At 31.2% G+C, this 23,005-nt stretch overlaps 1 protein-coding gene across 2 annotated transcripts in view; it reads right to left on the reverse strand.

Annotated features, from left to right (window-relative positions):
- Positions 1-810: 810 nt before the first annotated feature.
- The window catches only part of LOC139491731 (multiple epidermal growth factor-like domains protein 10), a 55,556-nt gene continuing 33,361 nt past the window's right edge, over positions 811-23,005 (reverse strand). Inside the window, exons 6-13 of one of the 2 annotated variants that reach the window (XM_071279561.1) lie at positions 17,942-18,079; positions 17,070-17,213; positions 15,331-15,465; positions 13,513-13,650; positions 8,386-8,526; positions 4,100-4,225; positions 1,715-1,751; positions 814-1,036 (exon numbers count right to left, since the gene is read on the reverse strand). In XM_071279561.1, the coding sequence (XP_071135662.1) occupies positions 910-1,036; positions 1,715-1,751; positions 4,100-4,225; positions 8,386-8,526; positions 13,513-13,650; positions 15,331-15,465; positions 17,070-17,213; positions 17,942-18,079 (986 nt within the window). In that variant the 3' untranslated portion in view covers positions 814-909. Of the gene's footprint in view, positions 1,037-1,714; positions 1,752-4,099; positions 4,226-8,385; positions 8,527-13,512; positions 13,651-15,330; positions 15,466-17,069; positions 17,214-17,941; positions 18,080-23,005 lie in introns of both variants that reach the window. The other variant, XM_071279562.1, reaches the window with a different exon arrangement.

The following is a 23,005-nucleotide window of genomic DNA, read 5'->3' on the forward strand; positions in this document are numbered from 1 at the left end:
GGAAATAGGGAATGTGTGAAAGAGACAACAATCTGACAATAGAGCAGACAACTAGACATTAAGTAGTCAGTTGCCTCAGGTCACCTTTGCATTGCCTAAACGGTCAGGTCATTTTAACTATTTTATTTTTCCTGAAAATCCTATTTTATTTTACCATCCATCCCAAGTCAAGACGCACACACAAGATACATGATCGGTACCTTAGGTATGAAAATAATAAAATCGCCTAACAATTTGGTTAACAAATTTGGAATTTCGTCATATTGAAATTTTGGTATTACATGTAGATTGATCCAAATAGGGAACTATATTTTCGTGAATATTAATCGATGACAAATTCTCCCGATTACCTGATGGCCTCTAATAATACGAGGTTCTTAATCAGCGGACTTTTTATCCGCATGCGTCCCAAGCAAAGAGTTGCTGCGTTACATACAGTTTTTTTTTGTGCTATTTTTGTTCGTTTTGTAGTCCGTTAGTTTTCTCGTTTAAATTGTTTAAATTTGTCTTACAAGTGTATACCTTACTTTGCGGTGTGGGCTTTGTTTGTTTTTGAAGGTCGTAAATGTGTGATGACTATAGTTTTTTTTAATTACTGTGTCATTTTTTCACTTGTGGAGAGTTGTCTCATTGGCAATCATACCACATCTTCTTTTTTTTTATATTTCTAAGCCTCATACAAAACAGTTGTAATTTGTCTGACATGAACCTATTATTGCATATTTATTGTCCTTTATTTGGCCTTTTTAGTTATTTTGGATTCGAGCGTCACTGATGAGTCTTTTGAAGACGAAACGCGCATCTGGCGTCTATACAAAGTTTAGTTCTGGTATCTATGATGAGTTTATTTACACATGATGTAACGATATAAAATGCAGATTTTTTTTTCCAAATAGTATATTTCATCATCTATTGATTGATATATGAATGATTAATTTGATCATAGTCGTTTGACACAGTAACTGTTTGTTTCGTCAAATCCTGATATGTGGACAAACCTTCCATTTTTATAATGTCATCATAATGCTGCTCGTTACTACAATATAAAGAAGACATGATTGATTGTTAATTGTTAGTGGGAAACTATATGTACAAACTCACTAACATACAACACATAAACCTGTCTAGGGTGGAAGAATGGCGAAAGATACCAGAGGGACAGTCAAACCCATAGATAGAAAATAAACTGACAACGTCATGGCTAAAAAATGGAAAAGACACAGACAAATAACAGTACACAAGACACAAAATAGAAAACCAATAAATAAGCAACACCACCAAAATTGAGGATGATCTCCAGTGCTCCAGAAGGATAATCAGAGCCTAATCCACATCTGTCACCTGTCTTGCTGCTTATGTTATTACACTACACACCCGGTAAATAGTCTAAGTAAACATGTAATACGTTGTAAATATACAATCGTTGCAAGTCAATTTTCTATATCTTTACGTGAAAATTTACATTTTAAAAAGTTACGACGGCTGTATGCATTTTTGAAGTGTACATACAATTAATGTATACACATGCATGAACAATACATTTATATTATGAAACATATGAAATTCGTGTGCACAAATTTTAGAAACGAGAGGAAAAGCAAAACAAAAACATAGATCTTATTGGTACTTGGAAATACGTTGTAGTATGTAAGTATAAATCAAATTGTGAATTTGAAATCGATTGCCCATTTAACAGTTAATCAAATACACTTACCTATTTGAATGTGAATTGTCCATAGCTTGTCTACTTTCTATAAAAAAAAGTATTGTACAGAATTATGTTGACAGGATGTTCAATAAGAAAAGATATTAAGAAGTGCAAACATACTAGTGACGTCTACCATTAAATACAGTTCTTCGTTTTTATTTTATTTATGCTATATCATCATGACATGTACACATGTGTACAAATTCATAATATATTCAGTTCAACCATTTCAAATGTTTTACGAATACTAGAACAAAAACATAACAAAACAAGAATGTGTCCATACTACACGGATGCCCTACTCGCACTATCATTTTAAATGTTCAGTGAACCGTAAAATTTGGGTCAATACTTTAATTAAAATTAGAAAGATCATATCGTTGAGAATATGTGTACTGAGTTTCAAGTTGATTGGACTTTAACTTCATGAAAAACTACTTTGACCAAAAACTTTAACAAAAATTTTAACCTGAGCTTCGCACTATCTTTTTCCTTGTTCAGTTGACCGTGCAATTGGGGTAAACACTTTAATTTGGCACTAAAATTAAAAAGATTATACATGTATAATGGGGTATATTAAAATTAAAAAGATCATATCAAGGGGAACATTAAAATTAGAACGAACATAAAATTATCATGGTCATGGGGAACATTAAAATTAGAAAGATCATATCATAGGGAACATTAAAATTAAAAAGATCATATACTGGGGAACATGTGTACCAAGTTTCAAGTTGATTGGACTGCATCTGCCTCAAAAACTACCTTGACCAAAAACTTTAACCAAAACTTTAACCTAAGCTTCGCACTATCTGTTTCTTTGTTCAGTGGACCGTGAAATTGGAATCAAAACTTTAATTTGGCATTACAATTGGAAAGATTATATCACGGGGCACATTAAAATTAGAAAGATCATATTATGGGGAACATTAAAATTAGAAAGATCATATTATGGGGAACATTAAAATTAGAAAGATCATATCTATGGGACCATTAAAATTAAAAACATCATATCATGGGGAACATTAAAATTAAAAAGGATCATATCATGGGGGAGGGGACATGTGTACTAAGTTTCAAGTTGATTGGACCGTGAAATTGGGGGTCAAAACTTTCATTTGGCAATAAAATTAGAAAGATCATATCACGAAGAACCTTTGTTCAGTGGACCGTGAAATTGGGGTCAAAACATTCATTTGGCATTGAAATTAGAAAGATCATATCATGAGGAACATTAAAATAAGAACGATCATATCATGGGGAACATTAAAATTGAAAAAAGATCATATCATATCATGGGGAACATGTGTACAAAGTTTCAAATTGATTGGACTTCATCAAAAACTACCTTGAACATAAACTTTAACAAAAACTTTAACCTGGGCTTCGGATTATCTTTTTCTCTGTTCAGTGGACCATGAAATTGGGGTCAATACTTTAATTTGGAATTACAATATGCAAGATAATTTCATTGGGAACATGTGTACTAAGTTTCAAGTTGATTGGACTTCAAATACATTAAAAACCGTCTTGACCAAAAACTTTAACCAAAACATTAACCTTCGCACTACCTTTTTCTTTGTTCAGTGGACCGTGACCAACAACTTTATCCTGAAGCGGGACGAACGGACGCACGGACAAACGGTACCAAGGACGAGCGAACGAACGGACGGACGTACAGACCAGAAAACATAATACCCTTCTACTATTCTAGGTGGGGCATAACAACGGTGAGAGTGACAGGACTATCGTCAAATATAATTAAAGAAACTATATATACATCTAACAAACAGACATATGCAGATAATCATTTTCAACAACTGTACTTGTACTTTGTACAGTATATTAGTTGTATCCAACCATACTATGGATTGTGTAGTCTCGTTTGCTCGATTAATCTTCACAGTTTGAAACAAATAATGTGTATAGAATGCATGGTATATACAAGAAGCTATAGGACAAAAGCAACACTTTATAAGATAAGCTGAATTCACTAAATGGCGAGTTTGGACTTTACATTTTTGTAGTTTCCTCCTTATTTTTAAATTGATCAAAGGAAAATTACAAAGTAAACCTAGGTGTTATTTCTCCTCTACCATGTCTACGTTACACCTAATGGAATTACATCATCATTGTCGGACTAATTCCAAAAAAGTCCCTTTTTGGCGATATGTACATTGGGTTTATTTTACATGGAAAGAAGTCTTTAATATTCATCTCGTGTTTATTTATCTAAACACTATTTCATTCTTACAACTACCTATATTTCAAAATGAGGACTATATCTTTGTCAATTTCTTCAATATTTCCCATCATAGAAATCTAACTTAAATGTTTCCCTCTTAATTATTATATTTACGGCATGCATTATTTTTTTCAAAGTTTAGATACCTTTCGTTTTTAATATTCGTCTTCTCGCATTTTTGACCATCCAAATTATAAACAGAACAACACACATGCTTGCTAAACCGCCAACAAAGAACCCAAATCTAATTATTGCTGATGATTCTTTTGAAACTGAAAATACATATGGAAATACGAATCGATAAATATCTAGCTAGGCTAAAAAAGGTTCATAAAAGTGTGATCTAGCAGTTTGTTTCCGTAGTAATAAAAAACTAGAGGCTCTAAAGAGCCTGTGTCGCTCACCTTGGTCTATGTGAATATTAAACAAAGGACGCAGATGGATTCATCACAAAATTGTGTTTTGATGATGGTGATGTGTTTATACATCTTGCTTCACTGAACAATCTTGCTGCTTACAATTATCTCTATCTATAATGAACTTGGCCAAGAAGTTTCAGTGGAAAATTGTTAAAAATTGACTGTAAAGGACAATAACTCCTTAGGGGGTCAATTGACCATTTCAGTCATGTTGACTTATTTGTAAATCTTACTTTGCTGAACATAATTGCTGTTAACAGTTTATCTCTATCTATTATTGTATTCAAGATAATAACCAAAAACAGCAAAATTTCCTTAAAATTACCAATTCAGGTGCAGCAACCCAACATCGGGTTGTCTGATTTATAATTAAACAGATAATAGATCTTGACCTGATAAACAATTTTACACCATGTCAGATTTTCTCTAAATGCAATGGATTTTGAGTTATAAGCCAAATACTGCATTTTACCCCCTACGTTCTATTTTTAGACTTAGCGGCCATCTTGGTTGAATGGCCGGGTCACCGGACACAATTTTTGAACTACAAACCCCAAAGATGATTACGGCCAAGTTTGCATTAATTTGGCCTAGTAGTTTCAGAGGAGAAGATTTTTGTAAAAGATTACTAAGATTTACGAAAAATTGTTAAAAAATGACTATAAAGGGCAATAACTCCTAAAGGGGTCAACTGACCATTTCGGTCATCTGACTTATTGGTAAATCTTACTTTGCTGAACATTATTGCTGTTTACAGTTTATCTCTATCTATAATAATATTCAAGATATAACCAAAAACAGTAAAATTTCCATAAAATTACCAATTCAGGAGCAGAAACCCTACAACGGATTGTTCGATTCATTTGAAAATATCAGGGCAGATAGATGTTGAACTGATGAAGAATTTTACACCGTGTCAGATTTGCTCTAAATGCTTTGGTTTTTAAGTTATAAGCCAAAAACAGCATGTTACCCCTATATTCTATTTTTAGCCATTGCGACCATCTTGGTTAGATGTCCAGGTCACCGGACACATTTTCTAAACTAGATACCCCAAAGATGATTGTGGCGAAGGTTGGTTCAATATGTCCCAGTAGTTTCAGAGGAGAAGATTTTTGTAAAAGATAAGTACGATTTACGAAAATGGTTAAAAATTGACTATAAAGGGCAATAACTCCTAAAGGGGTCAACTGATCATTTTGATCATGTTGACTTATTTGTAAATCTGACTTTGCTGAACATTATTGCTGTTTACAGTTTAATTCTATCTATAATAATATTCAAGATAATAACCAAAAACAGTAGCATTTCCATAAATTTACCAATTCAGGGGCAGCAATGCAACAACAGGTTGTCCGATTCATCTTTAAATTTCAGGGCAGATAGATCTTGACCTGATTAACAATTTTATCTATGTCAGATTTGCTCTAAATACTTTATTTTTTAAGTTATAAGCCAAAAACTGCATTTTGCCCCTATGTTCTTTTTTTAGCCATGGCGGATATTTTGGTTGGTTGGCCGGGTCACCGGACACATTTTTTAAACAAGTTTCCCCAATGATGATTGTGGTCAAGTTTGGTTTAATTTGGCCCAGTAGTTTCAGAGGAGAAGATTTTTGTAAAAGTTAACGACGACGGACGACAAGTGATGAGAAAAGCTCACTTGGCCTTTTAGGCCAGGTGAGCTAAAAACGGTTTTAGTTAAAAAAAAAAAAAAGAATATTGCAGCCTTCGTCGTAGTGTGTGTGTATTGACATCAGTCTTGCTGTTATTTTCGTGTTCATTTGCCAATTTGATATTCTGCTGGACAGTTTATTTTCATGTCCACAGACATAGAAATTACGTTCCAGAACAATTTTTTGGATGCAATTAAATGGAAAAATAAGGTATAATGTGTAGGATTTTTAATTCATCTCTTGATAGATAAATGTCAATGTTTTCAATTGCATTTATACTTGAAAAAATTTGGGAATGTGTAGTGTATGCCTCTTTTTTAATATTTGGTGGCAAATAAATACATAAAAACACAGAAAGGAATGTTTATTTCAATATTTTAACTAATGGAAATTGAATCTATAGATATACAATGATTTGCATTTGTATGACACAAACAATTATCTTAATTATCTTCATAACAAGCTGTTTGATAAAATGAGAAGTTTACATACAGAATCATTTGTTCGATACTGTCAGTGCCAATGCAACATTGCAAATAACCGATTATGTAGTCATCAAGTCTATACTTATTCGAATGCAAGATCAATATTCTTACAAAATATTTGAAATTTAAATGCACGAAATAAGGTGAAAATATGAGTACTTGAAAAATCGAAGCAAAGGAACACGAAATCACTTTTAACACTGTTAGAACATATAGGCAAAGATCGGGAATTTGTCGTTTTGGACTGGGATAAAAACAAATAACAGAAGTCGCAGTGTTCTGGTAGCGCTCAGGCATTGGTCCAGTTAGTCTAGACCACAGATAAAACAGATTGGCGTTGATTGGGAAATGAGCGGTCATTAGTCGCGCAAAGGTCAAGATGATCGATTACTGATAGGTTATTTATGTGCATTCCGACCAAACTCAATCTCTATACGATTCTTTCTTGATCAATTCGACGAATCCCCAATCTCCTCGTGAGTGACTGGCTTCTCGATTCTTACTCAAATGATTATCACATATCCAGAATTCTCGGGTAGAAAGGCAGATCGATAACGAGCAAGGAAGAATACCCCGAACATCTTGTAGATTGAGTCAGACCAGTTTCTCGATCACTCAGTATATTTGATCGGGCTTGATCTGATCGGCAGTGTAAACATGGCTTTAAATTGACATAAAACACGCAATATGTTTTTGAAAACAATGTGGACTACATAATTTGACAAATATACCAAATGGAAAAAAAGAGACAAATTTTTTTCATCATCATTATTATCATCAGAAATGAATTAAAAAGAAAACGTTTAAAAGAGGAACGACAGATACCAAAGGGACAGTCAAACTCATAAACTCACAAACTTACAACGCCATGGCTAAAAATGAAAAAGACAAACAGAAAAAACAATAGTACACATGACACAACATATACACTATGAAATAGATACAATTATATTTAAAAAAATAGATTAAAAAATATGTTAATAATCACAAACCAAAGGCATAGTAGGTAGTATATATCATCGAAGCAAGCTAAAAAATACCCGGAAATGAAAAAGGTGAATCAATGCAATTTAGAAAAATAAAGCATGAGAGTTAAGGACAAACCTTTAAACGAATACAAAATCTGACAAAAAAGCATCACAAGATTATCATTAAATTTTGGAATTGCAACTTAAACATATCAACAGTTTGCTTAGTTAGCAAAATAGTTTTATTATACAGAAAAGACAATAACTGTATTTCAAACGTTTAAATTTGATAATTTATATTTTTGCAGTTATTTAATTTGCTTCATTGTATCATCAATAGTCTTGAAAACCTACTTTACAAAGCCGTACCTTGTATTTTTTTTTTTTATATTGTGTGAAATCTGTTTACTAAACATATTCAATAATGATAAGCTGTGTTTTCTTTTGAAATAAAAGAACGACGAAGACACCAAAGGGACATTGAACTCATAAGTCGAAAATAAAACCGATAACGGCCCAATAGCATAAATTAATATGTCAAAAGCAAACAAAAGTACACAAAACATAACACAGAAAACTAAAGACTGGGCAACAATTACCCAAAATTTTTTTTTTTTTTTTATATGTTTTGTACACATTCAGTGATAAGTCCAATACGGTTTGTCATATATGAGTAAAATAGGCCAGTTTTGTGGTTACTACAATGGAAATGCTAGTATAAACATCGTCATCGAAACAGATGTTCCATAATTATATTTGTATGTGTGTGTACTTGGGAGCTGTTTGTTAGGAAGTCTCTTGTTGAAAGCGGTTCTAGTTTATCAATAATGGTATATTCAATTCTCAAAAAATGATATATAGATGCCAAACATAATATATGAGTACCTTGGTCACATTTTTCACCAACCCAACCATCTGAACATCCCGATAAACAATTTCCACTGACTAAATCACACTGTCCTTGTCCCAAGCAGTTTTCTGAACAAACATGCTCACACTTGTCTCCGTATCGTCTATATGGACATCCTGAAAACAACCATTTAGAGTAGTGTATGTGCTTGCAAATCTTATCTGATCAAGGGCATACGATACAGTTACAGGGAAGGTAATGACGTTGCTAACGTAATTTGTTATTTTCGCGACGTCAAACTGTGACATATCGGGAAAAGATGCATTTTTCGACTGATTTTTATCATTCAAACTGATTTAATTTGAAATCGAGTTCATGGACCCCTATTTTTCAAAACGGGATTTTGTTTCATTTTGCAGGGAGATTATGTGACTCAAATTTTATTAAACTGTAAATAGAGGATTTTTTTTAATTTTGATAAACATGCAGTAAAAAATGACGTTTTTTCCTCATTTCATGAACATTTGACATGTTTGATAAATATGAGTTATTTCTTAATAAAAAATTGCATATTTTTTTTTAATATTTATAAAAAACAGAAATTACCGATTATTTAACAAAAAAAATTTGTGTTTATCTTTTATAACAAAAAAGTTATGTCTTTCTTTCGAAAAAGAAATTACGGCCACAAATCTGAATTTTGAGCAAATATACAACATTTCGACCTCTTTTTACTCAAAAAGTAGCACATGAAGGTATATTTGTTATTACATATTTGATTTAATCAGGTAAAAAATAGCCTATATGCAAATTTTCATGAACTTGTAAATACAGGATCAAAACTGTATCGTATGCCCTTAAACAAAACGCATATTTTCTCTCTCTTTTTATTTATATATACACGTTTCTGAAATTGTCTCAATTCGTTTGATGCATCACAGCTTTGAAAAAAATTCTTCAAAATTTAGAAAGCGCAGGGAAAATTTCGATTTATGACAGCACAAAAATGTAATGGTATTCACGGTTTCTTTGTTAGTTCTGAAGAAGAATTATTTTTGAAATTTCTTCATCATGATTTATAACATAGTCATAACAGATGAGATCTTATATAATGTATTAATACACATACAAGAATTGGAACAATGAGACAGCTATTACTTATTGCTTAAATATTTTCCCGCGTTTCGAGAAAACAGCAAATTCGATCCCTGTGAACGTTAGGGTGGATCCAGGTCTGATGTACGACCCGGTAGATGTTTTTATTGTAATGAGTACGGGTACTGGATTAGGAATTGTCCAAAGTCTGCTGCTGAGCAAAAACATAAGGGATTGCATTAGACAACACAGTGAAGTAGGCCGTCCAAGACAGTGGTATAGAAGTTGGCAGTTATATGTACGAGCTTTATCCGAAGATGTGTGAACTGTTGATAAACTCTAAAAGTGACAATACTGTTAAATCATATTTTAATTCTTACAAATTAATTATTAATACACATACAAGAATTGGAACAATGATACAGCTGTTATTTTCATTCATTATCAGAAATCAATTTTATTGTGACACGTGTAACAACAGATACTGTAAAAATATTATTGCATTGCCTATGTTTTAAATATGTTTGTTTTTTCTTCAATAAGATAATGTGGTTATTTTGTCCACATAGAACAAACAGCAATAATGTTAGCAGATATCACCGTAGGAACCTATAAAATGTTCCAAAGACAAACGTGGCCATACAATATTATCGGATATCATAGATAGACCCTTGTTAGTTTGGGTGCATTTAAAAACGTTCGACACAAAAGCTTTTTCGTATGTTGTTTATTGTTGCTTCTTAATACTAAGTATAATCATAACATGTCCAGCAAGTTAACTTTCTATGGGACAATCATAATGACATTTCATGCAAACTTTGTTATTAACCGGTCACAAAGTCAAAGTCTAGTTAACTTCATAAGCATACCTGTCTAAGGACATATTATTCAAGAAATTTGTAACTTTTGACTAATATGTAACTCATGAACTTAGAATGAATCTGCCTCATTAAAAGTCCTATAAACAAATTAATTTCGACTCGAAAATATGTGTCTACTGCCATGGTGTATACATATCTGATCTTGACTTTTGTATTAATTTATCTGACCGTTCATCCATATTTACATATCGAAAACAAATATATGCATGTATATATATTTTGAAGTGTATTTTACAGAATAAAAATACCAATATATTTTGGTTTCATTTTTTTTCAAGAAGTAAACAAGATTACTGTCAAAATAAGACATGTCCCCAAACTGGTAAAATGAGACCTGTCTGTATGGCTAGCTGGTATAAAGGAGTCCCTCCGTTAGGGTTTTTGTGTTATCAAAATTTATTAAAATTTATTGTTTTGAAATTATTTGAAAATAGGGAAAATTTCCCGCCAAAAGACATGGCAGGAAATTTAGAGCATGGATAAAGATGCTATTATATAATGCTACTACGTGTATCAAAACTAATGGGTTTGTATCAAGATACTTTTCTATTACTCGCTCCGCTAGGCAAGGGTGTTCAATAGCGCCTCTGTTGTATATCATACAAGCTGAACCCATGGCATGTGCAATAAGGGGTAACATTAAAATAGAAGGATTAAAATTACCAGGAGGGGGAGGGAACTTTATAGAAACCAAATTATGTATGTTTGCAGATGACACCCAGGTATTTAAAAAAATGAAAAATCTTTAGAAAATACTTTTAAAGTTTTGTCCTTATACGAAAAAGCTTCGGGTTCTAAAATAAACAATGAAAAAACAAAAGGCTTACTATTAGGGGCTTCTAAAAGAAAACGATTTAAATTTGATAAAATCAAATGGATCACAGGCAATGTTTAAACTTTAGGGGTGTGCCATGGTTATGAAATAGATGACAATGATATTTGGAGAAAAATAATAGAAAAGGTTAAAAACTGTGTACATGTACATGGAAAAGTAGGAAGCTTACATTTAAAGGTAAAACACTTATATTAAAAAATATATTACTTTCTCTTTGTTCTTACGAGATCGAAATACGAGGAATTCCGGATAAATATACTAAAGAGCTAAATAATATAATTTGGAACTTTATATGGGACGGTAAGTGAACCAGGTAGATAGAAATGTCTGTTGTTTGGACGAAATAAAAGGGGGATGGGAATGGTAAGTATAGATACGTTTATAAAAAGCAAACAAACAAAACTAGTATATCGTTTAATTCATGAGCCATTGGAAAGCTGGAATGCGATCGGTAAGTATTGGCTTCGGAAAATATAAAGACACTTTTTTTGTATGTAAATGTTCAAGTTTGAACGGTTTAGATATGACCCAACTACCACAAATTTATCAGAAAATTATAAATACGTGGTCAGGATTTATTCAAAATGTTGAAATACCTCCATATAAAAGTGCTATTTTAAATACGAAGTTATTTGGAAACTCTTCTATTCGTTTCAAAAATAAATCATTGTTCTACTCTTCTTTTTTAAAAAGCGGTTTCACAACTATCCAGGACATTTGGAATTTAGAAACTACAGATTTCATCAGCTGCAATGAAATTGATAAGAAGTTGATTGATCGAAGAAATTGTATTTCCGAACTTTCAAAAATTAAACAGGCAATTCCTAAAGATTTCGTGCAAATTTTGAAATCTTGCGGAAACCAGAATTTGCATCATGAAAGTAAATTAAAGATTTCAAATGACTTTGAGATCATTAATTTAAACAACCAAAAAATCAAACCATCAAAGTTAAAACTCAATTATATTCGTACGGTTTTAAATAAAGATGTATCTCCAAAATGTCAAATTAAGTGGGAGGAAATATTTGGAACAAATTTACCTTGGGAAAATATGTGGTCGGGACTAAAATTTTTTAAAATTGAAAATAAAGTAAAAGAATTCCAATGGAAATCCTTGCACAATATTTTATATACTGAAGAAAGATTAAAAAAAAATGAAGATATCAAATGGAAAATGCCACATTTGTCAAAATTACAATAATATAGAAACCCAGCAACACTTATTTTTCAGTTGTAGTACATCACAGTTAATTTTAAAAAACCTCCAAGAAATACTTATTAAGTCAAAAATAGGAATAAATAATCCTTTGGTGAAAAGGAGGTTCTATTGGGTATAAACGCGGAACAACTAAAATATGATAATTTTTTAAACATAATAATCCTATATTTTAAATGGACACTATGGAAAATTAGGAATTCAATAAAATTTAATAAAACGCCTAAAACACCACAAGATATTTATAAAATCTGGAAACAAAACTTGAAATATAATCCAAAATTTGTTCTCCTTTTGAAAGGCGTTGATATCATTGATAAGACAAAATTGGAGTCTGTAATAATAAAAATTTAGACTTTTTTATACAGCTTGAGTCAAAGTACAATTTTTATGGTTTATAGTATTAGAATGATAATTGTATCAAAAACAAATGATAAAAAAAGTATTAGCCTATCATGGTTATTGTAGTAAATGCACATCTTTTATGTGGGTATCTAATAATTATTTACTTACTATTTTGAAATTAAAGTGTAGAACTGTTAGATGCTTCTAACATTATATGGATATTATATTTTTTTACACTAAATGTATTCCAAGGTTAAAAGTGGATAACTTTTTTTTATTGCCTTCTATTTCCCCTGGAAAAATGGTTTCTTTTTGTAAACAGGGACCCTTAGCCTGATCCTGGACGACTAAGGTAATTGTACACAGGAAATATTTAAAAATACAAAGTTTGTATGTCTTAAAAAAAATAAAAAAAAAATAGGGAAAATATCTCCCTCATGCAAAGCTGATTCCTTGCTCGGCTTTGGCTATACTGTTTGTCCTTCTTCGTTTATAGCTCTTCATCCTACTGATTAAGATTTTGATTTTAAAAATATTTTGGCCTCGAGCATCACCATCAAGACAGTTATTGTCGAAAGTGAATCTGGTGCAGAAAAATTGATACTGTTAATGTTTTAATTTATGATAGAAATAATCCATTCTTTTGATCAGCATGCGCATTTTAATAAGTTTTTGGCAATATTTTACTTAATACAAAATTGGTAAATTTTAATAAGGATTCAAATTTCTTCTTGTGTTTTGAAGAGCAATATGGTTTATGTAAATCACAAGTCAATCAATGTTTTATTACCTTTTATGTCACACATATCGCCACTATATCCTATAGAACAACCATCAGTACAATTCCCGTCTAATATACTACACGACTGGTTCAAACAATTTGCACAAAATCCATTACAGTTGAATCCAAAATATCCATAAGTGCATTCTGAAACATTGTAATTTAATTTGATAGACATACATCTATATTTGATACATTTATACATAACCCAAAAGACATGTTTTTGTAGAACGGCACAGAATCATGTTGTAGTGTAGTATTTGTTGATAAAACAATAAAATTGCATTACTTATTATTTATCTAAAACTGTCAAGGGAACGGGAATTTTCATCTCACTTTTCATTTTTTTTGTATATCTTTAGTTACAATTAGAGTAGCTGACATACATATTTGCTTTTCAAGATTCAAATTCGTGGATGTAGATGTGTTTGTATTCATCCTGCACCGCAAAATAAACTCAACTTCAATTTTAAAATCATTTTTTATAAAGAGCCGCTTCCCACTAGACCAAGACCATGCAGATCTTACTTCGATCTATGAAAAATGAAAAGTGGTATGGTTGGTTTGAATTTTAAATAATTAATAGTTTTCACATTCATACCACGAACGTTATGAAATCCTGTGATTCAGCTACGTTAGTAACAAGTTTTAGATACGATCTTGTAACGCTCTTTCAACGTCTTATTAGATATTAAAAAGACCACCTTGATTTTACTACCCGTACGACTTTGTGCGTATTTGTTTTTTCTTCATTGGATAAAAGTAAAGCGGAGGGTTGAGATCTAAAAAAAATATGTTTAAAATATGTTTAACACCGCCTCATTTATCAGAATTGCTCAAGTTATGAGCCTCTGGCCTTGTATGATTTTTATAATTTTAGTTTATTTTTCGGAGTTGAGTATGACGTCCTTTAAAACTGAATTAGTACAGATTTTTCTTAAGGGGCTAGCTGAAGAACGCTTCCGGGTCCGGGATTTCTTCGCTGTATTGCAGATCTATTGATGACATTCGGCTGTTTTCCGCTCATTGGTCGGGTTGTTGTCTCTTTAACACATTCCCCCATTTCCATTCTCAATTTAATTTTTCATGATATCTAAGGTGGTAGCGTGATCGTGATTCTATTTTTTTTTTTAGGTATATGCAAAACAATGAATACACTATATATGTCGATTTACTCAAATAACAAGAAAGAAAACTGTTCAAACTAACTTTAAATAGTAAAATAATATATCAAAAGTAAGGCAAAATTTATTCTTTACTTCCAAAGCAAATACAAAAAGACCTACACTTTTAAATTGATCCTGAAACAAATCAAAAATGCATCCTTCAAAAATAAACAAGAAAATACAGCAGTCATAAATTCGACGAAAAAAATAAAGAATTCAACCACCTGAGTAGACCGAATCCTAGAAATTCCATTATGTACCCAAATACTCGTGTAACTGTTAAAAGGTACATGTCATGATTATAGCAAATAAAATCCTGAAAATGGCTTCTATGTAGATATTTACCTTATTTAAAAGAACTACTGATCTATAAAAACGCAATTTCAACTGAATTCAATGATTAAACTGGCTTTGTGTTTCTCTGTTGATATAGGAACATGCGTATAAATTAAATAACTAAGTTTTTAATTTAGATTTTGTGCTATGTTTATTATTTTTCTGATTTAAGACTTACATTGGTTCATCTGAATGTATTCACCAAACACTTTCTGTGCAATTTTGTGGATACTAAAGTAGTTGTCTCATTGTCAAACAAACCATATTTCCTTTACGTAATATAAGCTATTCATATGCTTGCCTAGTATAATGATAAACCTCTCACCTTTATCACATGAGACACTATCCCATCCTCTTTTGCATCCATCAGTTGAACATTGACCAGAAAATGTATTGCATGGTTTTTCCAGGCAGTTACAATAATTGGTACAGTTTGTACCAAAATACCAATCTGCACACGCTGCAAAAGATATTTTTTTATGAGTATCACTATTCAATAAGACGATTTCAACTGACAATGATATACGGTTGTCTAAGAAGTAAATTGAATTCGTATGACTGTACAGTTATAATAATTTAAAAAAAAATACTTCAATGTAGCTTAATATATCATCTGTATATCTATCTGCACATGTTTATGCTGCGACTCCCCAAAAAACCACATCAAATGACCTTAACTTTATACGTGTAAAAACAACGAAAATCAAATAAAGGAATATTAATTCGGCATTAAAGTAGCGCTGTATGAATAAAAGGAGAATTCGGACGTGTGCTTATGATACAGCAATCCAACGAAACACCAAAAGAAATATATATTTTAAGAGATGTACATACAGTTATAAATTAAAAATCATTCGTAAATATAGCTCAACTTGCAGACTTCTTATACGTTTAGGTATTTCACATCAATTTTTTTATGAAAATATTCTTTATAAAGCACAAAAGTGTCAGTATTTACCGCAGAAACTAACAAACCCTTTGATAAACTTATTAAGAAAGGATATAGTTACGATACTGTTGTTAGGTCATTAAAGATTGTATATTTTGGCGTTAATATTGATTCACTTATAGGGTCTTTGCATCGGAACTAAACACATTTATTTAAAAACCAGTTGTTGACATGACACGGGTTATGATCTTCTCATATATGTTATGATGGTATGATACTAAACCCCTAACGGAAGATTGTGCCTGATATTCATATGATGAATTCATAATTTTTCAATCAGTTTAATTGAAGTCTGGAGCTGGCATGTCAGTTAACTGCTAGTAGTCTGTTGTTTTTTATGTATAATTGTCATTTTGTCTATTTTCCTTGGTTACAACTTTTAACATCAGACTCGGACTTCTCTTGAATTGAATTTTAAATGTACGTATTGTTATGCGTTTACTTTTCTACATTGGCTAGAGGTTTAGGGGGAGGGTTGAGATCTCATAAACATGTTTAACCCCGCAACATTTTTGCGGCTGTCCCAAGTCAGGAGCCTCTGGTCTTTGTTAGTCTTGTATTATTTTAGTTTCTTGTGTACAATTTGGAAATTAGTATGGCGTTCACTATCACTGAACTAGTATATATTTGTTTAGGGGCCAGCTGAAGGACGCCTCCGGGTGCGGGAATTTCTCGTTACATTGGAGACCTGTTGGTGACCTTCTGCTGTTGTTATTTCTATAGTCGGGTTGTTGTCTTCTTGATACATTCCCCATTTCCATTCTTAATTTCATATTCTTTATGAAATATAAGCTTTATATGAAGCTCATAATTATTTCAAGTCTCAATACCAAAATGACATCCCAAAATTTAAAGGAAAAAAGTATGTATATGAATATGCATTGTGTATATTAAACAATCTGAAATTGTTAAGTTTTATTACTGTAATTCAAAGCAGAATAAATCGTTTTATATATATAATTTATGTATATATTATTTTGAAACTTTGTATGTTAACGTTATTTAAATTAGAACAAATAAATAAACCTACGGGGTAAGCGACAAACAATTTATGATAAACCCTTATTTATGAACCTGATTTGAGGGAAATGTATATGCATGAAACGGATGCTCACTCTTATTACAGTATCGTCCATATTCATAGCCTGGTTTACATCCACTTATGTTTGTGCAGACACCAGAAATATAGTCGCACGAATCTTCTGTACATCCGTTACATTTCCCGGAACAATTCCAACCAAATGTCCCTTGACTACATTCTGTAATAATGTGTATGTATATTATATATTCTAATAACTTGTGTCATTTTGTGTGATAATTACAATTACAAGTTAAGCTAAATGCAGTTCCACAATATATTTGACTTAAGTTACTAATACAATGATTGACGTTTTCTCAAATACAACAAAGTCAATAGTGTATATATCTTCTATTTGTTCATTTTTATACAATAAATATTACTACCAAAGTAGACATAGCATCGAGTTTGTACTTATATATGGAATTATGTGATGACAAATGTCAAGATCTGTTTACATTTACGGTGCACATGAGATCACTTTCTTTCTTTTGTGTTTTTTTTTGTTGTTGTGGAGTTAACGTTTCTCAGTCTTTGGTTTTCTTGGTTTGTCATTTTGACACTTTTGGTTGTTTAATATAGCTTTGCTAGATCGTTTTCAAATAATGATTTTTACTATCTGGTCTATATTCGCCTCTCTTTGATATGTTTATATTTTTTGAAATATCCAAACAAAAACAATTAATCTGATAATGATAGCATATTGATTTGTACTTCAAAATTATGATAGCTGTATATAAAAAGTATGAGTTTTGCTTTGTTCTCGTATATTTTTGTTTTCATTTGGCCCTACAACAGACTATTCTATTAGATATATTAACATATTGGTTTAGTTTAAGTATTTAAATACATATACATAATTATCAAAAACATTATCTAACAAAGGTGTATGTGTTTGTTTCAACCTACTTTCAGTACAATTTAGTGTTTCCCATCCTCTATTGCATCCCCCATCACATACTCCTGTCACATGATTACAAGGTGATGATAAACAGTTTTGTGAACAGTTCCAAAAGCACTTATTTCCGAAGGTACCAGCAGTACAGGCTTGGAAATGATAAAGTCAACAACAAATTAAAATAAATATAAAATGCATCCTTTCAATAAACATGATAATAACCATAATCAATGTAACCTTCCTATTATATCCAGGATCCCTGTTATATTAGGTAATTTTGCATAGTGTGTGGGTAATGATGAACCTACCCTTTTTAAACATCACTGATCCTTCATGTTAAACATCCACATGCAGGCATAAACTACTGGAAGATATTGAGTTGTATACATCTATTCAATCGGGAATAAATTGGAACACCTGCCCTTTTAAGAAATACAACATTTACAAACCACCTTGTGTGCGACGTTTACTTTTAAATAATCAATATGCATATATTTTGGTTGAGGTATGTCATGTTTTTCCGTTTAGTGGGGTTTCAGTCAGTCGGTCGTTGTGTTTCTTAGTTTAAAATGGTTTAACCTGTGATCATGTTTTAACCTCTTTTCGCTGACGTAACGGTATGCGCGAAGGTCAGTGATACCGTTTTGAACGATGACCTAATAGTTGGTGAAGTTTGGCCGATAGCTGTTTCATTACAAGACTACGTCTCCTTATTGTATACAGTACGTAAGAATACTGTAGAAATATCAATAAATGTTTTTTTTTTATCTGGTTCTGGAACAATTCATTTTCTTCATATCTACTGCATTCATTTAGACGCTTTATATCCCAGCCTTCGGTTTATGACGTTTCAGTTTGAATCATTGATACGTACCGCACTTAAATCGTACAGCTCTTTGTAAGAACCAGGCAGGGTGCCATATACATGTGATTTATGAGGGTTTCAGATTTTATCTATAAATGGCCTAGAAGAAGCAGTAACTAAATACTGCTCAAAAAATAAATATGAGTGGGAAAACACGAGTGGTTGCCATGGTAACGGATACTCTATTTTTTGGTTGTTAGACATAGTAAAATCTTTCAAAAATCAGCTAAATCACTACAATTCAGAGCCTGATTAGGAATAGAATCAAGCATTTTTAATTAATTTTCATATGTAACATTGATACAACTTTGTTTAAGCATCATTTTAGTTAAGATTGCATGTAAATTAAATTTGTAAATTTTTTGAAAAATTTTGCCAAAAAATGCAAATTTTCAACTTTTCTGAATTTGGGATTTTTGCGAAATTATTAAATTTTCTATGGTGTTTTTCAGAAAAGAGCAACTGTGTATAGCATAGTTAGCACTATAGTTATGAAGTTTTGATACTACTTTACCAAACTAAATAGAAAAAAGCTTGGGACTTTCTTCAGTTTTATCACCATAGCAACCGATTTTTTCCTTGGAAACGGAGTTATTATTTGCAAAATATTGCAGTTTTAGAGCTAAAATGTACAGAATTGTTTCATGACTTATTAAAAAATTACATTTCAGCATAAGCTTACTCTAAATTACCATCGTAAATAGTTGCTGACTACAAAAGCTACCATGGAAATGCACATTACCCATAGCAACATCTATTTTAAAATGTATCAATAGAAATTTATGTAAAAAAATACATATATTATATATAGACGCTGTTTATATTCAAGTTGGAATATGACCGCATGCTTTGCTTCACTCACAGTCTTGTCTGTTCTTTTCAGAAGGTTCAACATATGTAATATATAATGAACCATTGGGATTAGAACTTAAGGTTAGGAAAAAAGGGGGGTAGGTTTATTAAAAAAAATCATACATGTATATTCTTGAAAAGATAACGTTTGATCGGAAAGCCTGGTTATGAATAGAATAATGATTATATTATGAATAGAATCAGTTTTATTTTCAGAAATTTCATATACATGAATAACATCTATATAGCTTTGGTTTAGCTTCAGAGCTTAGTTAATATTGCAGTTCAGCCCCGACTATTAGATTTTTTGTTAAAAAATAATAAAAAAAACATTTATTTTTTTCGGAATCATGCAGTATTGTGGAATTGTCAAATTTTCTCGTGCGTTTTTCCAAAAATTGAAAATATGTAAATCATAGCTAGCATTATAGTTACTAAATGTATAATTTGCCCACTGTTATTTTTTGAAAAGGTTGAAAGATCAATTTATCATTTAAAGCATTCGAAAATTAACTAGATTAACAATGATTGATGGTTTGTATGCCGCTTTCAGTAATATTGTGATATTTTGAGACGTTTTGGATGCAATTAGATGTCCTGAATATCAGTTCTCAAACAACCAGATTCAACATTGAATATTGTACAAATTACAATTGGTTCCCTGGCACAAAGGAGATATGTTTATGTGTTCACCATGTTTCCCCCGAAGTCAGTGTCCGAGGGAAAATGTGTCTGTTTTAGGGTAAACAAATCTACGAAAGCCGGTTAGTGTCAGGGTACAGTTTTATTTTTAAGTCGTTATAACGACTAAGCTAACTTGTTTAAACGACTTAGCTAAGTTGTTATAACGACTTAGCATATTTATCTTGTTATAACAACTTAGCTAACTTGTTTAAACGACTTAGCTTACTTGTTTAAACAACTTAGCTAAGTTGTTATACTGAGTAAGCGTATTTATCTTGTTATAACAACTTAGCTAACTTGTTTTAACGACTTAGCTTACTTGTTTAAACAACTTAGCTAAGTTGTTATATCGAGTTAGCATATTTATCTTGTTACAACAACTTAGCTATTTTGTTTTAACGACTTAGCTTACTTGTTTAAACAACTTAGCTAAGATGTTACAACGACTCAGTATATTTATCTTGTTATAACAACTAAGCTTACTTGTTTTAACAACTTAGCTTACTTGTTTAAACAACTTAGCTAACTTGTTTAAACAACTTAGCTAACTTGTTATAACGACTTAGCTTACTCGTTATTCATTCTTTGCTTCATTTACTTTTTATCTTACTGTAATCATTGCTATACCAACTTTGTAGAAATCAAAAATATTTTTCTGAATAAAAACTACAATATCTTAATCTTACTTTGTTGGATTTAAACCTATTATAGTATTTGGATCAACAAATGTATGCATTATTTGACAGAGATCAGTTGTCAGTAGCACAATAAATAATGCAAGTTAATTCCATCACGTCAAGTTATCGAAACATAAGTTTTGATAGCAATAGTTTAGTATGGTTATGAAAACAATTGCGACACATACTATGTAAAAAGGCAGATAATTGAAAGCTTGCAATTCAGTCGTTCATTATAAAGTTACCAGTTTCCAACAACTTGCATGCAAAATGTAGATTTCAGTTGTCTAAACAGGGAATGTATGAAAAAAGTTAACAGACGAGATCATTCGAAGGATTTTTTTTCAGGTCATTTTTCGTATAAAAAACATGATATTTATATCTCATTTTATATTTTTTCATTGACTACATGTATGTAAGGTATCAGAATGTGTGTAGTTTATTTTCATGTTATTATTTGATCATAACTAATCATCTGATATGATAAGGATTGCAATAATAACATTTATGCCTGGATTTTTTTCCCTAAAATAAAAAAAAAATATATCCAAAATTTCAAAAGTGACCTTTTTTCAAACAAAATTTAAAAAAAAATAAAAAATATACCCTCTGAGATATTTTTGTCAAGAATGCATCAGATGCATTATTTTATAATGATGATCTTCGTTTATGCCAAAAAATCTGGAAAAAAAAATTTGAAGCCATAAAGTTGGGTTATTTTGTGATTTTTTGCAAATCTTGATTTTTTGAAAAACATCAAATTTTAAATTTCAATTTTTTTACTTTAGATGAGAAAACTTTCGAAACTTTCAAATGTATTTTGAAACACTAATAGATAATAGTTGTAGAGCAAAAGAAAACTGGGGATAGATGTGTCCAGTCTATTGGGAAAAAAATAAATAAATGAAAAAGTTATAAAATTCCTTTGTCACCTATATTCGTTAAATGCAAGCTTAAAATTACTACCTCCCACCAAAGAATAGAAAAATCTATTTCCCACCTGACAGAAAAAAATGTGTTTGTGATAAATACAGTGACTTCCTAGTGGTTTCTTTTAAAATTATGGCATGTGTCTACTTTTTTTTTATCATTCAATACAAAATGAAGAATCTACCATGGTTGTGTTAATACAGAAAGTATACTGTGAGGGCTTTTCTTTGTCAGCTTACAACATTTGTTAAGATTATTGCTTTTAATAATTTTTTGAGAAAACACAAGATTTAATCTTTTGATCCAAAATTTCAAATGTAATTGACTTGTAATTGAAAAGTAATTGTCAATTACAGGCAATTTTGGCTATGTAATTAATTACATTCAATTACATGTAATTGAAAAAATGCTCAATTACACATTACATTCAATTACATGATAAATTGTAATTAATTACAGTCAATTACAATTACATATTTCAATTACCCCATGTCTGGAACAAAACCCTTATGTGACCTGTTCGTTTAACGTTTGAACCATACTCCATCGAAGGTCGGAAATATACGAAACTAGTCTGAACCATACACATCAGTTTCATACTTTTATTTTGATAATTGATCCATTCTTTTTATGAACTCTATATTTAGATTGTAACACAGATCAAATTTATTCGTTCATTATGTGTTTATATGTGTCACTTCGTTTTTTGATTGAGTTAAGTCATTCCAATTGATATTTTATAGTGTGTCTTTCTATATGTTGTGATGTTATACTATTGTTTTAGAAGAGGGAGAACGCTTGGTACCATTAAAACGTTTAAATCCTCTGCAATTGTTTGCTCCTGTCCTAAGTCAGGAATCTGATGTTCAGTGGTTTTCGTTTGTCTATGGTTTATAAAAGATTCTCGTTTTTAGTTTTTTATATAGATTGACCGTTGGTTTTCCCGTTTAAATGGTTAAACACTAGTAATTTTTGGGACCCTAAATAGCTTGCTGTTCTGTGTGAGCCTAGACTCCGTGTTGAAGACCGTACCTTGACCTTAAGCTTTAATGGTTAACTTCAATTAG

The sequence above is a fragment of the Mytilus edulis genome, chromosome 10 (genome assembly GCF_963676685.1).
Source record: "Mytilus edulis chromosome 10, xbMytEdul2.2, whole genome shotgun sequence".
Lineage (NCBI taxonomy): Eukaryota > Metazoa > Mollusca > Bivalvia > Mytilida > Mytilidae > Mytilus > Mytilus edulis.